Below are 17,830 nucleotides of genomic sequence, written 5' to 3' on the forward strand. Positions count from 1 at the left end.
TGCGTACTCGAAATGGATCGAGTGCATCATTTTGAATTCGTGCATGACACCCACCACTGTGGAGAGTCTGCGTGCGGTCTTTGTGACCCACGGCTTGCCGGACATCCTGGTTAGCGACAACGGCCCGTGTTTCACTAGCTATGAATTCCGGGAGTTCATGTCGGGTAATGGCATCAAACATGTCAGGACAGCACCGTTCAAGCCTGCTTCCAATGGCCAGGTGGAACGTGCGGTCCAAATCATAAAACAGGGCATGCTCCAGATTCAAGGACCCTCCCTTCAATGCCGCCTATCACGCCTCCTGCTGGCCTATAGGTCCCGACCGCATTCGCTCACGGGAGTCCCGCCCGCGGAACTACTCATGAAACGTACACTTAGAACTCGGCTATCCCTCATTCATCCAGTCCTGTCAGACATTGTTGAGGGCAAGCGCCAGTCCCAAAATGAGTGCCATGATCGCAACTCAAAGGGGAGATGTATAGAAATCGATAGCCCTGTATTTGTTCTTAATCACGCGTTGGGGCCCAAGTGGCTTGAGGGTACTGTAATTGGCAAAGAGGGGAATAGGGTCATAGTGGTCAGACTTAACAATGGGCAGATATGCCGCAAGCAACTGGACCAAGTAAAAAAAGGTCCAGCATGGACACTGAGGAACCTGAGGAAGATCATGAGATGTTGCCCGCACCACCGCCAATGAACGAGCATTAAGAACATTCAGCAGCATGCACAGTCCCTGCGGCCTGCCCGGATAAGCTGGAATCACCACAGGTGACAGAGACGCATGCCAAGGCTCAACAACCAGAGCCCCAACTGCGGCGCTCCACGAGAGAGCGTCGACCGCCTGAAAGACTTCATCTTTTACCCCATAAGATGTTGGGGGGGTGGGGGGGGGGAGGTGATGTCATGTATGTAATCTTCATGTATCTGTAATCTTCATGTAACAACACTGCATACTGTATACACCTAAGAAATGCACACCTTGACCACAGGGGGTGAACTTGTGGGAGACACTCCTCACCTGGTCATCCAGGTATATAAAGGTAGGTCCCACGCAGGATCATCACTTCTTGGTCCTGGGAATAAAGGTTCAGGTCACAGAGTGACCTTGTCTGCAGAATGTGTCTCGTATGAATTTATAGTAGTGTGTAAGGACATTACAGAACCCACTGTGCACCTGAATTCTGAAAATAATGCTACGGTTTCAAATTTACATTTTGGGGAATAAAACAATAAAGCAAACTTCAGCAAAAATTGTGCAATTTGACTATTTTTTTAATTGTTTGCCTTAAACTTCCACTCCAAGTCATTCACTAAGTTGAATGTTAAACTGTAGTGTTCTTCCAAGTAGTAAAAATATAGAATAAGTTTATGAAACAGCAGCACTAGGTGATCATTATCACACTTGACTTTTTCTGCACACCTGCAATCCAGCAGAGCAGGGTAGCTCCAGTTGTGTGTGCATCATGGGAGCTTAACCATTCCAGATTGTCCATCCTTGAAAAAGCACTTTGTGAGGATGAGAAAATCAATTTGGTTTCAACTAATGTGCCAGCCCTTTAACCTTGAAGCCACATTCCCCACTAATGAACATATTGCACCTAATTCAACAGTACAAGTGAAAACTGGGAGCAGTTCAATGTTTTTCAGCCTTTCAGGCCAAGAATCCTCAGAGAAATGTTTGCTTTTCAAGAAAATCAAAACAGGAATTAAAACGTAGAACCAATTAACCATTCCAGTTCACCACAAAGATTTCAATACTGGTGTGCAGAAGGAAGCTGGTACATGTATCAACCAGTATTAAATATTATAACCAGATATGTAAGCAACAGGAGCCAGAAAAGGGACAGGGTCCAGGTGCAGCCTTTTCTATTAACTCACTTATAGTATAGTATCTTCATATATAACATAAATGGAACAAGAGCAGGCCATTTAGCCCCTCAAGCCTATTCTGCAATTCAATTAGATCATGGCTGATCTGTATCTTACCTCTATCTAACAGCCTTGGCGCTGTAACCCTTAATACCCTTGGCTAACAAAAAGCTATCAATCTGAGTTTTGAGATTGAAATGGTGCTGAGAAACATTGATGTATCTAATCCAATAGGAAGATTAATTTACATAAGCAATGACCTAGCTTCTATATGCACTGGCCCCAGTCCAGAACCACCTGATGCACAGGACTTTAAAAAGACAGCCATACATCCTAGTGGCTCAGTGAGTCAATGCATGGTAGTGAGCTAGACAAACCAGAAGCCCCCAGGTTCAACCCCTAGTCTATACTATGTTAACTGATCTCAGCACTATAAGGGACCTCTTGTGTCCCCTGAGCATTGGAGTGCATGCAAGGGACACAGAGGTCAAACACAGTTTGTGATCTCCAACCAGAGAGTCCGGCTGGAAAGTGCATGTGTAGACATTGCATGAGGGCAGGATGAAGCGCGATGTAACTATGGAGGAATAGTCAGCTGGTATCCACTGTCCAGGCACACACATGAAAAGCAGCCACCTAGGTAAGATACCAGAGTTCCACCGGTGTCTTCAGGAGAGGAAGAGAGGAAACGGGACAACCATAGGTACACAGAAATAACAAACAGGACAATCTAATTGTACACAGGTCCCAACTCCAATATAATACAACAGACCCAACTTGTTAAATTAAATCATTCCCAGTCACTAAATTTCAAACAATAAATCTCAGCCTCAAAAGTTTTAGATTTAAAAAATTGGCATCCATTTGAAGAGACATTTCTGCCCTGCTCCTTAAAATTACAATAAGACTGTGCTTTGTCCTGATGCATGGAGAAGCTACATCAGTTTTTTTGCTACTTTGGCATATCCATCTCCGTAATGGATCTGATGTAGCAAAGTTATTTGGTAGTCACTGCTCCACAGCCAGCAGCACCTTGTGTTTCAAGCTCTGTTCCAACAGACTTAATAAGAACATAAGAAATAAGAGCTGAAGTAGACCACTGGGCCCTTCAACAAGATCATGGCTGATCTTCTACGTCAACTCCACCTTCCCGCACTATCCCCATATCCCTTAATTCCCAAACATTTATCGACCTCTGTCTTGAATACTCAAAGTTACTGAGCATCCACAGCTCTCTGGCGTAGAGAACTCCAAAGATTCACAACCCTTTCAGTGAAGAAATTTCTCCTCATCTCCGTCCTAAATGGCCGACCCCTTATTCTGAGACCGTGATCCCATGTTCTAGATTCCCCAGCCAGGAGAAACGTTTTCTCAGCATTAACCCTGTCAAGTCCCTTTAGAATTTTATATATCTCTCTAACACTTTATTTAAAAACTCTGTTGACTGTGTTGCTGCAATGCAGAAAGCAATGCAAACGCCACAGTATAACTGCAATCCAAAATATAACTCAGGCTACTGTGCAAGTTCAGGCTCGTCAGCTATAAACAATTATGCATTCAGTGAATTCTTTCAAATATTAAAAAAGTGGTTATGTGTTTATGTTTGGAGCACGGAAACCTTTCGACAAATAATGAGGAGGAATTACATATCAGCAAATCAACAAGTCTTCTGAATATATGGGAATCCCACTGTGTGAGGTCATGCACTTTGGCAGAAAAGTCAAAGAGCAAGTTATTATTTAAATGGAGAAAGATTGCAAAGTGCCGCTGTACAGCGGGACCTGGGGGTACTTGTGCTTGAAACGCAAAAGGATAATATGCAGGTGGAGCAAGTGATCAGGAAGGCCAATGGTATCTTGGCCTTTATTGCAAAGGGTGATATGTCCTTACTATACAGTATAAATGCACGCGAGTCCCATACTTGAGAGAAGGTCACTCTGTGACCAGTTGCCTTTATTACCAAGACCTCAAGTGATGAAGGTGGGTGGAGCTTCCCCTTTTATACCTGAAAGTCCAGGTTAGGAGTGTCTCCCACAAGTTAAACCCTTGTGGTCAATGTTCTCAAGATGTACAACTTAGGTCAGCTTATACATGGGTTACAATGATAGTTGAATACATGACATCACCTCCCCCCCAAAGTTTTGTTGGAATCACAGGTTAAGTCTCTCTGGTGGTTTACGCTCCCTTGTAGAGTGCCTGAGTTGGGGCTCCGGTTGTTGGGCGCTGACCTGAGTGTCTGCTGTTTATGGTGCCTCAGGCCTGTCCGGACTGCCCACAGTGACTGGGCTCTCCTCCACTTGGTTCCGGTGTTCGGTCACCTGTGGTGGAGTAAACTGTACGTCGTGTTCTTCCTCTGCTTCTTCTCTGGGGTTGCTGAACCTCCTTTTAGTTTGATCCACGTGTTTGCGGCAGATTTGTCCATTGGTAAGTTTAACTACCAAAACCCTATTCCCATCTTTGGCAATCACAGTGCCTGCAAGCCATTTGGGCCCTGCAGCATAATTAAGGACAAAAACAGGGTCATTGACATCAATACATCGCGCCCTCGCATTCCTGTCATGGTAGTCACATTGTGACTGATGCCTGCTCTCAACAATTTCTTTCATAGTAGAGGGTTTAAGGGATAACCTGGTTTTGAGCGTCCTTTTCATTAGCAGCTCTGCGGATGGAACCCCTGTGAGCGAGTGTGGTCGGGATCTATTGGCCAACAGGAGGCGTGATAAGCGGCTTTGTAGGGAACCCCTTCGATTCTGAGCATCTCCTGTTTGATTATCTGCGCTGCTCATTCCGCCTGGCCGTTTGAGGCCGGCTTGAACGGGGCCGTTCTGACATGGTTGATTCCTTTGCCTGCCATGAAGTCCTGGAATTCAGTGCTTGTGAAGCACGGGCCATTGTCGCTGAACAAGACATCCGGTAGACCGTGGGCGGCGAACATTACCCGTAGACTTTCCACCAAGGCAGAGGATGTGCTTGAATTTAAAATGGCACACTCAATCCATTTGGAGTAGGCGTCTACTCCAACCAAAAACATTTTTCCCATGAAAGGACCTGCGTAGTCCACATGGATGCGTGACCATGGCTTGGCGGGCCAGGACCAGGGGCTAAGGAGGGCTCCCCTGGGTGCGTTGCCCAGCTGAGCACACGTGTTGCACCTGCGAACACAAAGTTCCAGGTCTGCATCTATCCCTGGCCACCAAACATGTGACCGAGCAATTGCCTTCATCATGACAATGCCCGGGTGCTCATTGTGAAGTTCTCTGATAAACACCTCTCTGACCCTCTGGGGCATGACTACGCGGTTTCCCCACAGTCGGCAATCGGCCTGAATCGAGAGTTCATCCTTGCGCCTATGAAACAGTTAAAATTCCTCAGGGCATGCTCGGTACGCGGCTGCCCAGTCCTCATTCAGGACACATTTCTTAACTAAAGACAGTAGCGGGTCTTTATTTGTCCAGACTTTAAACTGACGGGCTGTCACAGGTGAGCCTTGGCTTTCGAAAGCTTCAACAGCCATGACCATCTCAGCATTGTGCTCAGTTGTCCCCTCAGTGGTAGCTAGTGGGAGCCTGCTGAGTGCATCGGCGCAGTTTTCAGTGCCCGGTCTGTACCGAATTGTGTAGTCATAGGTGGCTAACGTGAGTTCCCACCTCTGTATGCGGGCTGATGCATTCGCATTTATTGCCTTGTTGTTGGCCAAGAGGGGTGTTAGGGGTTTGTGATCTGTCTCCAGCTCAAATTTCCTACCAAACAGGTACTGGTGCATTTTTTACTGCATATACACATGCTAGCACTTCCTTTTCTATCATCCCGTAGCCCCTTTCTGCCTGGGACAGACTTCTGGAGGCATAAGCTACCGGCTGTAACTGACCATTGGCATTCACATGCTGCAACACACACCCGACCCCATAGGACGACGCATCGCACGTTAGAACAAGTTTCTTACACAGGTCATATAACGTTAACAGTTTGTTGGAGCATAACAAGTTGCGTGCTCTATCAAAAGCCCTTTCCTGGCTGTCCCCCCAGACCCAATCGCGACCTTTGCATAGGAGCACGTGTAGCGGCTCTAACAGCGTGCTCAATTTGGGATGAAAGTTACCAAATAGTTCAGGAGCCCCAGGAACGAACGCAGCTCCGTCGTGTTACAGGGTCTGGGTGCTCTCTGGATTGCTTCCGTTTTGGATGCAGTGGGTCTGATCCAGTCTGCTGCTACCCTTCTCCCCAGGAATTCTACCTCTGAAGATAAGAAGACACACTTCGCCTTTTTCAGTCGCAGCCCTACCCGGTCCAGTCTGCGTAACACCTCGTCCAGGTTGTGGAGGTATTCTTCAGTATCGCGACCCGTGACGAGGATGTCGTCTTGAAAAACCACCGTCCATGGAATCGACTTGAGGAGGTTTTCCATATTTCGCTGAAAGATCATGGCGGCCAAACGAATCCTGAATGGACATCTGCTGTTCTCAAACAATCCGTTGTGTGTCGTGATGGTGGTCAGCTTCTTCGACTCACTCGCCAGCTCCTGGGTCATGTAAGCTGAGGTCAGGTCCAATTTTGAAAAATGTTTGAAACATCGAAACATAGAAAATAGGTGCAGGAGTAGGCCATTCGGCCCTTCTAGCCTGCACCGCCATTCAATGAGTTCATGGCTGAACATTCAACTTCAGTACCCCATTCCTGCTTTCTCGCCATACCCCTTGATCCCCCTAGCAGTAAGGACCTCATCTAACTCCTTTTTGAATATATTTAGTGAATTGGCCTCAACAACTTTCTGTGGTAGAGAATTCCACAGGTTCACCACTCTCTGGGTGAAGAAGTTCCTCCGCATCTCGGTCCTAAATGGCTTACCCCTTATCCTTAGACTGTGACCCCTGGTTCTGGACTTCCCCAACATTGGGAACATTCTTCCTGCATCTAACCTGTCTAACCCTGTCAGAATTTTATATGTTTCTATGAGGTCCCCTCTCATTCTTCTGAACTCCAGTGAATACAAGCCCAGTTGATCCAGTCTTTCTTGATAGGTCAGTCCCGCCATCCCGGGAATCAGTCTGGTGAACCTTCGCTGCACTCTCTCAATAGCAAGAATGTCCTTCCTCAGGTTAGGAGACCAAAACTGTACACAATACTCCAGGTGTGGCCTCACCAATGCCCTGTACAACTGTAGCAACACCTCCCTGCCCCTGTACTCAAATCCCCTTGCTATGAAGGCCAACATGCCATTTGCTTTCTTAACCGCCTGCTGCACCTGCATGCCAACCTTCAATGACTGATGTACCATGACACCCAGGTCTCTTTGCACCTCCCCTTTTCCTAATCTGTCACCATTCAGATAATAGTCTGTCTCTCTGTTTTTACCACCAAAGTGGATAACCTCACATTTATCCACATTATACTTCATCTGCCATGCATTTGCCCACTCACCTAACCTATCCAAGTCGGATAGCGTCGCAAAGAGGTCCTCTGCTCTCGGTAGCGGGTACTGGTCTTGGAGTGACACCCGATTGATGGTGGCCTTGTAATTGCTACATATCCTGACCGACCCATCCGCCTTGAGCACCGGCACGATCGGGCTCGCCCAGTCACTGAATTCAACTGACGAGATGATGCCTTCCCTCAGCAGGCGGTCCAATTCGCATTCTATCTTTTCCCGCATCACGTACGGCACTGCTCTGGCCTTGTGGTGTACTGGCTTGGCATCTGGGTTTATGTGAATCACTACCTTGGTCCCCATGAAAGTGCCAATGCCAGGTTGAAATAATGAGTCAAATTTGTCCAGAACCTGTGAGCATGATACTCGCTCCACAGAAGAAATTGCATTGACATCGCCCCATTTCAAGTTCATGACAGCAAGCCAACTCCTCCCCAGTAGTGCGGGACTGTCCCCCGGGACAATCCAGAGTGGCAACCTGTTCTCCGAATCTTTGTGAGTTACGACTACCGTGGCGCTGCCTAGCACCGGAATTACCTCCTTTGTATATGTCTGTAGCTGTGCGTCAATCGGCAATAATTTTGGCCTCCTGGCCTTGGACACCCTCAACCTTTCAAATTGTTTGATACTCATCAGGGACTGGTTAGCCCCCCGTGTCTAGCTCCATTAATACTGGGATGCCATTGAGGAGCACTTTCATCATTATCGGTGGAGTCCTGGTATATGAACTGTATATGTGCTCCACATGAACTCGCTGAACTTCAGCTTCCAGCGATTTGCCCCAGTATTCATTTGGCCTCGTAGGGCTTACATCGGGCCCGTCCTCCTCATACATCAACCTGGCTGCAGGCTTCCTGCACATATGTGCCAAGTGACCTCTGACGTTGCAGTTTCTGCAGGTATATTGCTGATACCTGCAAGCTCTGGCTGGGTGTTTGCCTCCACACCTCCAGCATGAGCTGGAGGCCCCGTTGTTGGAAACAAAAGGTCCATTACCGGTCGATTGTCTCTGACTGTCTCTGTAACTGTCTTTAAGTGCACCATTAACAGATGTTGATGGCCCCATTACTGGCCGCGTTGTCCATTGCGATGGCATGAATCGCCGTTCAGCTAGCCATTGTCTCTGTTGAATTCCCCCTTTGGGTTCGACTACATGCTGGGGCATGTCCAATTGCCCTTGTATGCCTAGAGAACTGTTTGCTGCGTTAACAATGTTGACTCCCTGGTCGTTTGCCGCATTTGAGCCAAGATTTTTGTCATGCATCATTCTGGTCTCTTCCTCCCCTGAGATAAATGTGAGGGCTATCAGAGCTGCCGCTTCCAAGGTCAAGTCTTTGGTCTCAATCAGTTTCCTGAAAACCCCAGAGTGCCCGATGCCCTCAATAAAAAAGTCTTGCAGCATCTCCGCTCTGCATGCATCTGTGAACTTACATAGGCTCGCCAGTCGCCGGAGATCTGCCACGAAGTCAGGAATGCTTTGCCCTTCTCGCCGCCAGTGTGTGTAAAACCGGTGTCTCGCCATGTGCAGGCTGCTTGCCAGTTTAAGGTGTTCCCCGATCAACTTACTGAGCTCTTCGAATGTCTTGTCTGCCAGCTTCTCTGGCGCTAGAACGTCCTTCATCAGGGAGTACGTTCTGGATCCACAAATCGTCAGGAGATGAGCCTTGCGTTTGTCGGCCGAATCCTGTCCCAACCATTTCTTAGTGACAAAACTTTGCTGTAGTCTCTCAATAAAGTCGTCCCAATCATCACCAACACAGTACCTCTCTTCTGTGCTGCTAGTGGCCATGCTCGCGTGGTTTGAATCCCAGTTTCTCGTCGCCAATGATATGTCCTTACTATACAGTATAAATGCACACGAGGCCCATACTTGAGAGAAGGTCACTCTGTGACCAGTTGCCTTTATTACCAAGACCTCAAGTGATGAAGGTGGGTGGAGCTTCCCCTTTTATACCTGAAAGTCCAGTTTAGGAGTGTCTCCCACAAGTTCACCCCCTTATGGTCAATGTTCTCAAGGTGTGCAACTTAGGTCAGCTTATACATGGGTTACAATGACAGTTGAATACATGACAAAGGGATGGAGTATAAAAGCAGGGAAGTCTTGTTACAGCTATATAAGGTATTGGTGAGGCCACACCTGGAATACTGCGTGCAGTTTTGGTTTCCATATTTACGAAAGGATATACTTGCTTTAAAGGCAGTTCGGAGAAAGTTCACTAGGTTGATTCTGGGGATGAGGGGGTTGACATGAGAAAAGGTTGAGTAGGTTGAGCCTCTACTCATTGGAATTCAGAAGAATGAGAGGTGATCTTATCGAAACGTGTAAGATTATGAGGGGACTTGACAAGGTGGATGTAGAGAGGATGTTTCCACTGATGGGGGAGACTAGAACTAGAGGGCATGATCTTAGAATAAGGGGCCACCCATTTAAAACAGAGATGAGGAGAAATTTCTTCTCTCAGAGGGTTGTGAATCTCTGGAATCCGCTGCCTCAGAGAGCTGTGGAAGCTGGGTCATTAAGTATAATTAAGACAGACAGTTTCTTAAACGATAAGGGATAAGGGGTTATGGAGAGCGGGCGGGGAAGTGGACCTGAGTCCATGATCTGATCAGCCATGATCTTATTGAATGGTGGAGCAGAGAGGCCGTATGACTACTCCTATTCCTATTTCTTATGTTCTTATGTTCTAACCATACACATATTGGTGCAAAATCTCAGAACTGCATACACATCTGCAAACAGTAGCTGGAGAAGAAACAAAATCGATAGTAATAGACAGAGGCAAACAGCAGTTTAATGGTTTAACACAAGATTGGAATTGTGTTAGAAACAAGGTCCTGAGTCTGGCTTCTTTTCACAAAAGAACTTATCAATTCTCATCCAATACTTATTACCATCAACATCGAAGTCTACAAAATAGACATTACAACTATAAATAAAACCAGACTGCAGGTTTGCTTTGTTACCAGAATGAGTGGCTGAGAAGTTCAATCATTTCAAGCGTAATAATGCAGCTTTCTGAAAAAGCAATACAAACGTGGGAAGAGCTTCAAGCTAAATTGTCTAAATTATGTTAGATTGGTCCTCATAATTGAATATCTATTCTGATTTTTTTTTAACTACCAGCACATGGAAGCAGAATATTTATTGTGTTTATCTTGAAAAAGATTTGAAAAGGTAGAAGTTATACTGCAGCTAATACAAAGCCTTGGTTAGACCAGGCCTGGAGTACTGTGAGCAGTTCTGGGCACCATGCCTTAGGAAGAATATATTGACCTTGGAGGGAGTCCAGCGTAGATTTACCAGAATGATACCTGGACTCCGAGGAGCGATTACACAAACTGTGTAAACAACAAGGTGTGTTTCCTGGAATTTACAAGGTTAAGGAGTGATTTGATCAAAGTTTTCAAGATTTGAGGGCAACTCTTAAGGTAGATAGAGAAAATCTATTTCTGCTGGTTGGGGAGTCTAGGACTAGGGAGCATTGTCTAAAAATTAGAGCCAGGTATCTCAGGTGTGCAGTTAGGAAACATTTCTACACGCAAAGGGTGGTAGAGGTTTGGCATTCTCTTCCGCGCACAGCAATTGATGCTCAGTCAATTGTTAATTTTAAATCTGTGGTTGATAGATTTTTGTTAACAAAGGTATTAAAAGATATGGGGCAAAGGCAGGAATACGGAGTTAGGTCAGAGATCAGCCATGATCTCATTGGATGGCAGGACAGACAGGGGGATAAATGGCCTACTCTTGTTCCTATGTTCTTTCCGTGGGGCTTAAACAACAAAATAGTTTAAATTGGGTTAACAGCCCCAGACCGCTCCAAGGAATATCAGGACAGTTCAAAAACAGAGCAGCTAGCAAGATTACCTGTTTGTGAAAATAATAATATGCATATCTAATTAATGAACTACAACAAACAACAACCTGCATTTATATAGCACCTTTAGCATAGTAAAATGCCCCAAGGCCCTTCACAGGAGCATTAACAAAATAAAAAAACTCGGGAGAAAACCAACAAGAGTTAGAAGAATCTATTAGCTTTACTTTCCTAACACAAGACCCAGAGTGGCAGTTTACTGTATCCAAGCATAAAGCTAACGCACCAAGGCTTTTCTAAGATAACCCTATTGGCACAACAGGTTTTGTACCACTCACCTGTGTCCGAATGAGCTGAAGCCACAGGCATTTTGACACCCGTCCTCCAATGGTGAAGACTCTCCAGTTGGAGTGACAATGATGGCTTTCTACAGGTTATTTGTATTCTTCATGCAATCGAATAGCTGGGGGAAAAAAAAGGTTCAGTTTAACTGGAGTAGAGTAGACGAGCTTGCATCTGCACGGCCATAGGCACTTCTGTGCTGTAAATTCTCGGATTCTATGAGCAGGGAGCAATATTTCCCAGTAAAGTCTCGGTGACTTTTTTGCTAAATTACTGGGCAGGGATTTCAGGCCCTTATTTCACAGTTCAAACTCCCTGGCTGTGAAATGACACCTGCAAGGGGGGATGAATTTCGAGAGGGCTCCGCTTCTGCCAGGATTCTGCCCCGTGAATCTAGTCAGGTAAATTCCTGGGGAGAGGGAAGTAGTTTTCCGCCTGGACCTTCCATATCAGGCGGGGGTGTCCAGGGGAATTCATGAGTTGCACTAGGAATTCCATCCAGTATGCCTTTATACAAGGTCTCAATAGAATTCTCGTCAGCTGAAAGAATGCAAGAACATAAGAATCAGGAGCAGGATGATTTATTCCTGCTGCCAGGCCCTTAGAAAGCCCACAGATCTTACTTAGATTACAGTAATCGATCCAGGACGGGGTTGTTTACCTTTTCCAAAGAAGTATGGTTCCTTTCCGAGCCGACGGAACACATACCTTTTTGTCCCTTTGGAGAGCCTCAGAGACCCAATTGTGGATCAGTAGTGTGATGAAATACTCTCCACTTGCCTGGATGAGTGCAGCTCCAACAACACTCAAGAAGCTCGACACCTTCCAGGACAAAACAACCCGCTTGATTGGCACCCCATCCACCACCGTTCACTCCCTCCACCACCGGCACACCGTAGTTGCAGTGTGTACCATCTACAAAATGCACTGCAGCAACTCGCCAAGGCTTCTTCAACTGCACTGCCCAAACCCATGACCTCTACCATCTAGAAGGACAAGGGACAGGTGCATGAAAACACCACCACCTCCAATTTCCCCTCCAAGTCACATAAAATGCTGTCTTGGAAATATATCACCATTCTTTCAGCGTTGCTGGGTCAAAATCCAGGAACTCCCTACCTAGCAGCTCTGTGAGTGTACCTCCACCACACGGACTGTAGTGGTTCAAAATGATGGCTCACCACCATCTTCTCAAGGGAAATTAGGGATGGGCAATAAATGCTGTCCTTGCCAGTGATGCCCATGTCCCATGAATTAATTCTTAAAAAGGGTGAACACCACTGATGTTCCCTTACAAACCTAAGTAGCCCACACTGGTCATGTACATTACCCCGGCTCACAATTTGGCATGGAGTTGGAATCCTTCATTGTAGGCACACACTCTATTGACAGAGCAGGGTCATTGTAATTTTTATCCTTCCCAGAACACTCACATTACAATAAATACAATGTCATTTCTAGTCCACGTATTTTATGACAATTGAGCAGCGGCTCCAAAAAACAATTAGATTGTTGTTGTGCAAATCACCAGAACAATGAGTAAGTGTGAAGCTCTCATCAGAAAGTTGGCTTCTCTAACAGTTTGTCTTGAAATATTTCCACCCTAGACAAAACTCCATGATTTAGCCAAATGATCAAGGAACCAGATTCTCATAGCATAGGTAAAGGGCACCCTCAAAGTCTCCTTGAAAAAATGTAACATCCCCACCGACACCTGGGAATCCCTGACCCAAGACCGCCTAAAGTGGAGGAAAAGCATCCGCGAAGGCGCTGAACCCACCTCGAGTCTCTTCACTGAGAGCAAGCTGAAGCCAAGTGTCGACAGCAGAAGGAGCGCACGGCAACCCACCCACCTGTTCCTTCAACCACTGTCTATCCCACCTGTGACAGAGACTGTAGGTTCTGCATTGGACTCTTCAATCACCTGAGAACTCATTTCTAGTGTGGAAGCAAGTCATCCTCGACTCCGAGGGACTGCCTATGATAATGAAAGGGAGCAGTATGTTTGCAATTAGAAAGACGCATCTGATATCCCAAGAGTAGGAGTAAATGGGTCCTTTTCAGAATGGCAGGCAGTGACTAGTGGGGTACCACAAGGTTCTGTGCTGGGGCCCCAGCTGTTTACATTGTACATTAATGAATTAGACGAGGGGATTAAATGTAGTCTCTCCAAATTTGCGGATGACACTAAGTTGGGTGGCAGTGTGAGCTGCGAGGAGGATGCTATGAGGCTGCAGAGTGACTTGGATAGGTTAGGTGAGTGGGCAAATGCATGGCAGAGGAAATATAATGTGGATAAATGTGAGATTATCCACTTTGGTGGTAAAAACAGAGAGACAGACTATTATCTGAATGGTGACAGATTAGGAAAAGGGGAGGTGCAACGAGACCTAGGTGTCATGGTACATCAGTGATTGAAGGGTGGCATGCAGGTACAGCAGGCGGTTAAGAAAGCAAATGGCATGTTGGCCTTCATAGCGAGGCAATTTGAGTACAGGGGCAGGGAGGTGTTACTTCAGTTGTACAGGGCCTTGATGAGGCCACACCTGGAGTATTGTGTACAGTTTTGGTCTCCTAACTTGAGGAAGGACGTTCTTGCTATTGAGAGAGTGCAGCGAAGGTTCACCAGACTGATTCCCGGGATGGCGGGACTGACATATCAAGAAAGACTGGATCAACTGGGCTTGTATTCACTGGAGTTCAGAAGAATGAGAGGGGACCTCATAGAAACGTTTAAAATTCTGACGGGTTTAGACAGGTTAGATGCAGGAAGAATGTTCCCAATGTTGGGGAAGTCCAGAACCAGGGGTCACAGTCTAAGGATAAGGGGTAAGCCATTTAGGACCGAGATGAGGAGAAACTTCTTCACCCAGAGAGTGGTGCACCTGTGGAATTCTCTACCACGGAAAGTTGTTGAGGCCAATTCACTAAATATATTCAAAAATGAGTTAGATGTAGTCCTTACTACTAGGGGGATCAAGGGGTATGGCGAGAAAGCAGGAATGGGGTACTGAAGTTGCATGTTCAGCCATGAACTCATTGAATGGCGGTGCAGGCTAGAAGGGCCGAATGGCCTACTCCTGCACCTATTTTCTATGTTTCTATGTTTCTATGATTACTTCAACATTTTGGATAGGGCCACAATCCCGATTTATACTGATTCCTACAATATCCAAGAGCAGTCAGGCTGTGGATAGGAAGTCTAGAAACATGGGCTACAGATTATGGAAAAAAAATATAAATCTTTGAAGTTTGGCTATTTATTCAATAGTTAAGACAACTTGCAAAATTCTTCTGACATTGCACAAAATCATTTGTGCCAATTATAACACCCACGCTTGCACTCAAACTGAGGCAATTTTTTGTAGATTTGGCAATGAACTTCTAACAAACTTATAAAATGTTCAAATTGACTTGCTAACAATAGGAGCATAATCTATTAAATGTTCTGAGCGCTTCATGCATAAAAATATAATTAAGGAAAGGAATGCATAACCAAGCAGTCAGAACTGCTGCCAAACTCTAAATATGTCTCCAAATAATGAAATGATCCTTCAAGCTATGTGGATATCATCAAGTGAAGTTGCACAATACAAGCAATCTGCTGTTGCTGTTACATTTTAATTGCGAGTTGTAATTAAAAAGTTGCCTCTTTTCTTTCTCTTACTCATATGCAAAGTGAATTATTCCAAAGCACAACTGCAGTGAAAGCAAATAATTTCCTTGAACTAAGCTTTTCTTTCCAATACACTTTTTCTCAATATAATTGTCTCAGATCTCTGCAAGTCGAGTAATTTTTCACCAAGACATCAAAACATGTGTCATCAGTGACACAACCACAAGCAGCTCCAGACATAATACAAAACAAGTGTAACATAGTAGCATTTTGGAGGGTTATCTCGCAGCTTTTCTGTGATATCTTGAAACACAATAAACACACACTTGCACAACATGGCTCCCAGATAGAAGTGTTCAGAGCACATGGGTGTATTGTTATATCAGTAGTTCACTAGGTGGCTCTACAACACTTCTCCCTTCTTATTGAAGAAGTTGATCATAACAAATAATCATTGTACATGACTTGCATGTATACACAGCTCTTGGTATACATTTCTCAAATGGAATCCATTTTATGTTTCCAAATTCTACTATAGAATTATGTAACACAAACAAAATATGAACCTATTTTCCATATTTACAGATTAAACTTAATTACTTGTTTTCTGTTTCTGTTTCTTTCTTGAACAAACTTTCCAATCTTGTTGAAGGACGATGACTCATTCTAGACCGAGCTTGAGGAGAGCTTTTCTCCAAGGATTGACACTGATCTACATTTGGACTCGCTACACTTTCAGACTGTTTGTCTGCCTGACTTGGACTCAGACTTAAATTCTGGCTTTCTCGTTGACTTGTTTGTGGTACATCTGATGTAGCATTTGCTACTGGTACTCTACTTGTAACAAGACTATCTGACTCATCAGAATAAATTGAATCATCCCCAACTTTCAACTCCTTCCACATCTGTAGGGCAGATATGATCAATGTAAACAAAGCTAATCTTTCCATGATCAAACATCTTGACCAAATATGGATGAGAGCCACATATTTTCACTACTTTAACCAGTTATGGTGAAGATTCTTCACACTAACCTGCTGATTCAACTTCATACCTCTCTCTTACTCTACCTTCATCATGACTCTCTTTCTGTCTGGATTGTTTCTCTTCTACTGCCTTTGCCAATAAGAACCTGGTTCGTGGCTGTCGTATGAGAAACAACTCTACTGGTTTTCTACCAGTAGTGGCATGAGGAGTATTCCAATAGGTAATCAGAAAATTTGCCAGTTTGTGGTCCAACAACAATTGATGTTTCTTTGGATTTGGATCCAACATTTGCTTGATGAGGGCACGTTTGACAATTTGTACTGTGTGCTCTTCTGCACCATTTGAAGCAGGGTGGTATGGTGAAACTTTGGTATGTTTCACACTGTTTCTGCTCAGGAACTGTGTGAACTCTTCTGAACAAAATTGTGGCCCATTATCAGGTACAATTTCTTCTGGGAGGCCATATGAAGAAAACAATCTTCGCAAGTAATCTAGTGTTTTACTTGTTGTTATTATCTGCATCACAAACACCTCTACCCACTTTGAATGACTATTATCATCAATTGCTGTCCTTCTAGATCAACAAAATCTACATGTAATCTTTGCCACACCCTGGAAGGCCATTTCCATGGCTGTAATGGTACTGATGGTGGTTTGTTGCTCACCAATTGACATGTTGTACACTGACCAATGATGTACTCTATCTCTTTATCAAAACCTGGCCACCATAAGTAACTGCGTGCAAAACTCTTGGTCAAGCACATTCCCAGGTGCTGGTCATGAAGATCTACAAACAATTTGGACCTGAACCTATTTATGATAACCACTCTTGCTCCCCACATGATTGTCTTTATCCACTGACAATTCATTCCTACAAAGGAACTATAGATGACTATCTTCCTTGGATACTTGGTTTGGCCATCCAATTGCTATGTAATCATATACCTTTGACATAACTGGGTCATTGACATAACTACCAATCTCCTCAGCTGTGGCTGGCAGCTCATCAGTGTATGAGAAATAGAACACTTCTATCCTATTGTGTGTAACTTGTGATGGGGATGGCAACCTGGACATAGCATCAGCATTACTATGATCAGCTGAGTGTCTGTTCTCAATACCACAAGTATATGCTGACAAATTCAAAGCCCATCTCTGCATTCGGGCTGCAGCAAAGGGTGGAACTGGGGACTTTGGATGGAGCATTGCTGTCAGGGGCTTATGGTCAGTAATAAGTATTTGTGAATCTTCTCGACCTCAAATATCAATGCCAATGCTTCCCTTTCGATCTGCGCATAATTCCACTCACTGGCACTGAGCATGCATGAAGCAAAAACAATTGGTCTCTCCTCCCCACTATCTAATACATGAGATCACTGCCCCAACTCCATATGGAAAGATGTCATACGTTAGCTTGATCTTCTTAGATACATCATAGTGAACTAATATGGTACTCTCTATTAACTGACTTTTATACTCTTTGAATGCTGAGTCACATTCTTTTGACTACTTCCAAGGGGCCGGTTTATTCAACAGCTCATTCAGTGGATGTAACACTGTAGCCAAATTTGCGAGGAACTTCCTGCAATAAGTAAAAAGACCCAAAAATGATTGAAGTTCAGTGACATTCTTGGGAGTGGGTGCATTTCTGATTGCATCCAGCTTTCTCTTGGTTGGATGTAAACCACCTTTGTGTCCTCTGTGCCCTAAGTACTCCACTGAGTTTTGAAACATCTCACATTTGTGAGTAGTCACTCGTACTCCATGCTTCTC

The 17,830-nt window shown here is 44.9% G+C and overlaps 1 protein-coding gene across 1 annotated transcript in view; it reads right to left on the reverse strand.

The window, feature by feature from the left end:
* Positions 1–11,523, reverse strand: part of mpp2b (MAGUK p55 scaffold protein 2b) — a 386,468-nt gene extending 374,945 nt beyond the window's left edge. The window contains exon 1 of the mRNA XM_070864011.1: positions 11,451–11,523. Coding sequence (XP_070720112.1) covers positions 11,451–11,481 — 31 coding nt within the window. The 5' untranslated portion in view covers positions 11,482–11,523. The remainder of the gene's footprint in view (positions 1–11,450) is intronic.
* Positions 11,524–17,830: the final 6,307 nt, after the last annotated feature.

Source organism: Pristiophorus japonicus, chromosome 21 (genome assembly GCF_044704955.1).
Source record: "Pristiophorus japonicus isolate sPriJap1 chromosome 21, sPriJap1.hap1, whole genome shotgun sequence".
Taxonomy (NCBI): Eukaryota; Metazoa; Chordata; class Chondrichthyes; family Pristiophoridae; genus Pristiophorus; species Pristiophorus japonicus.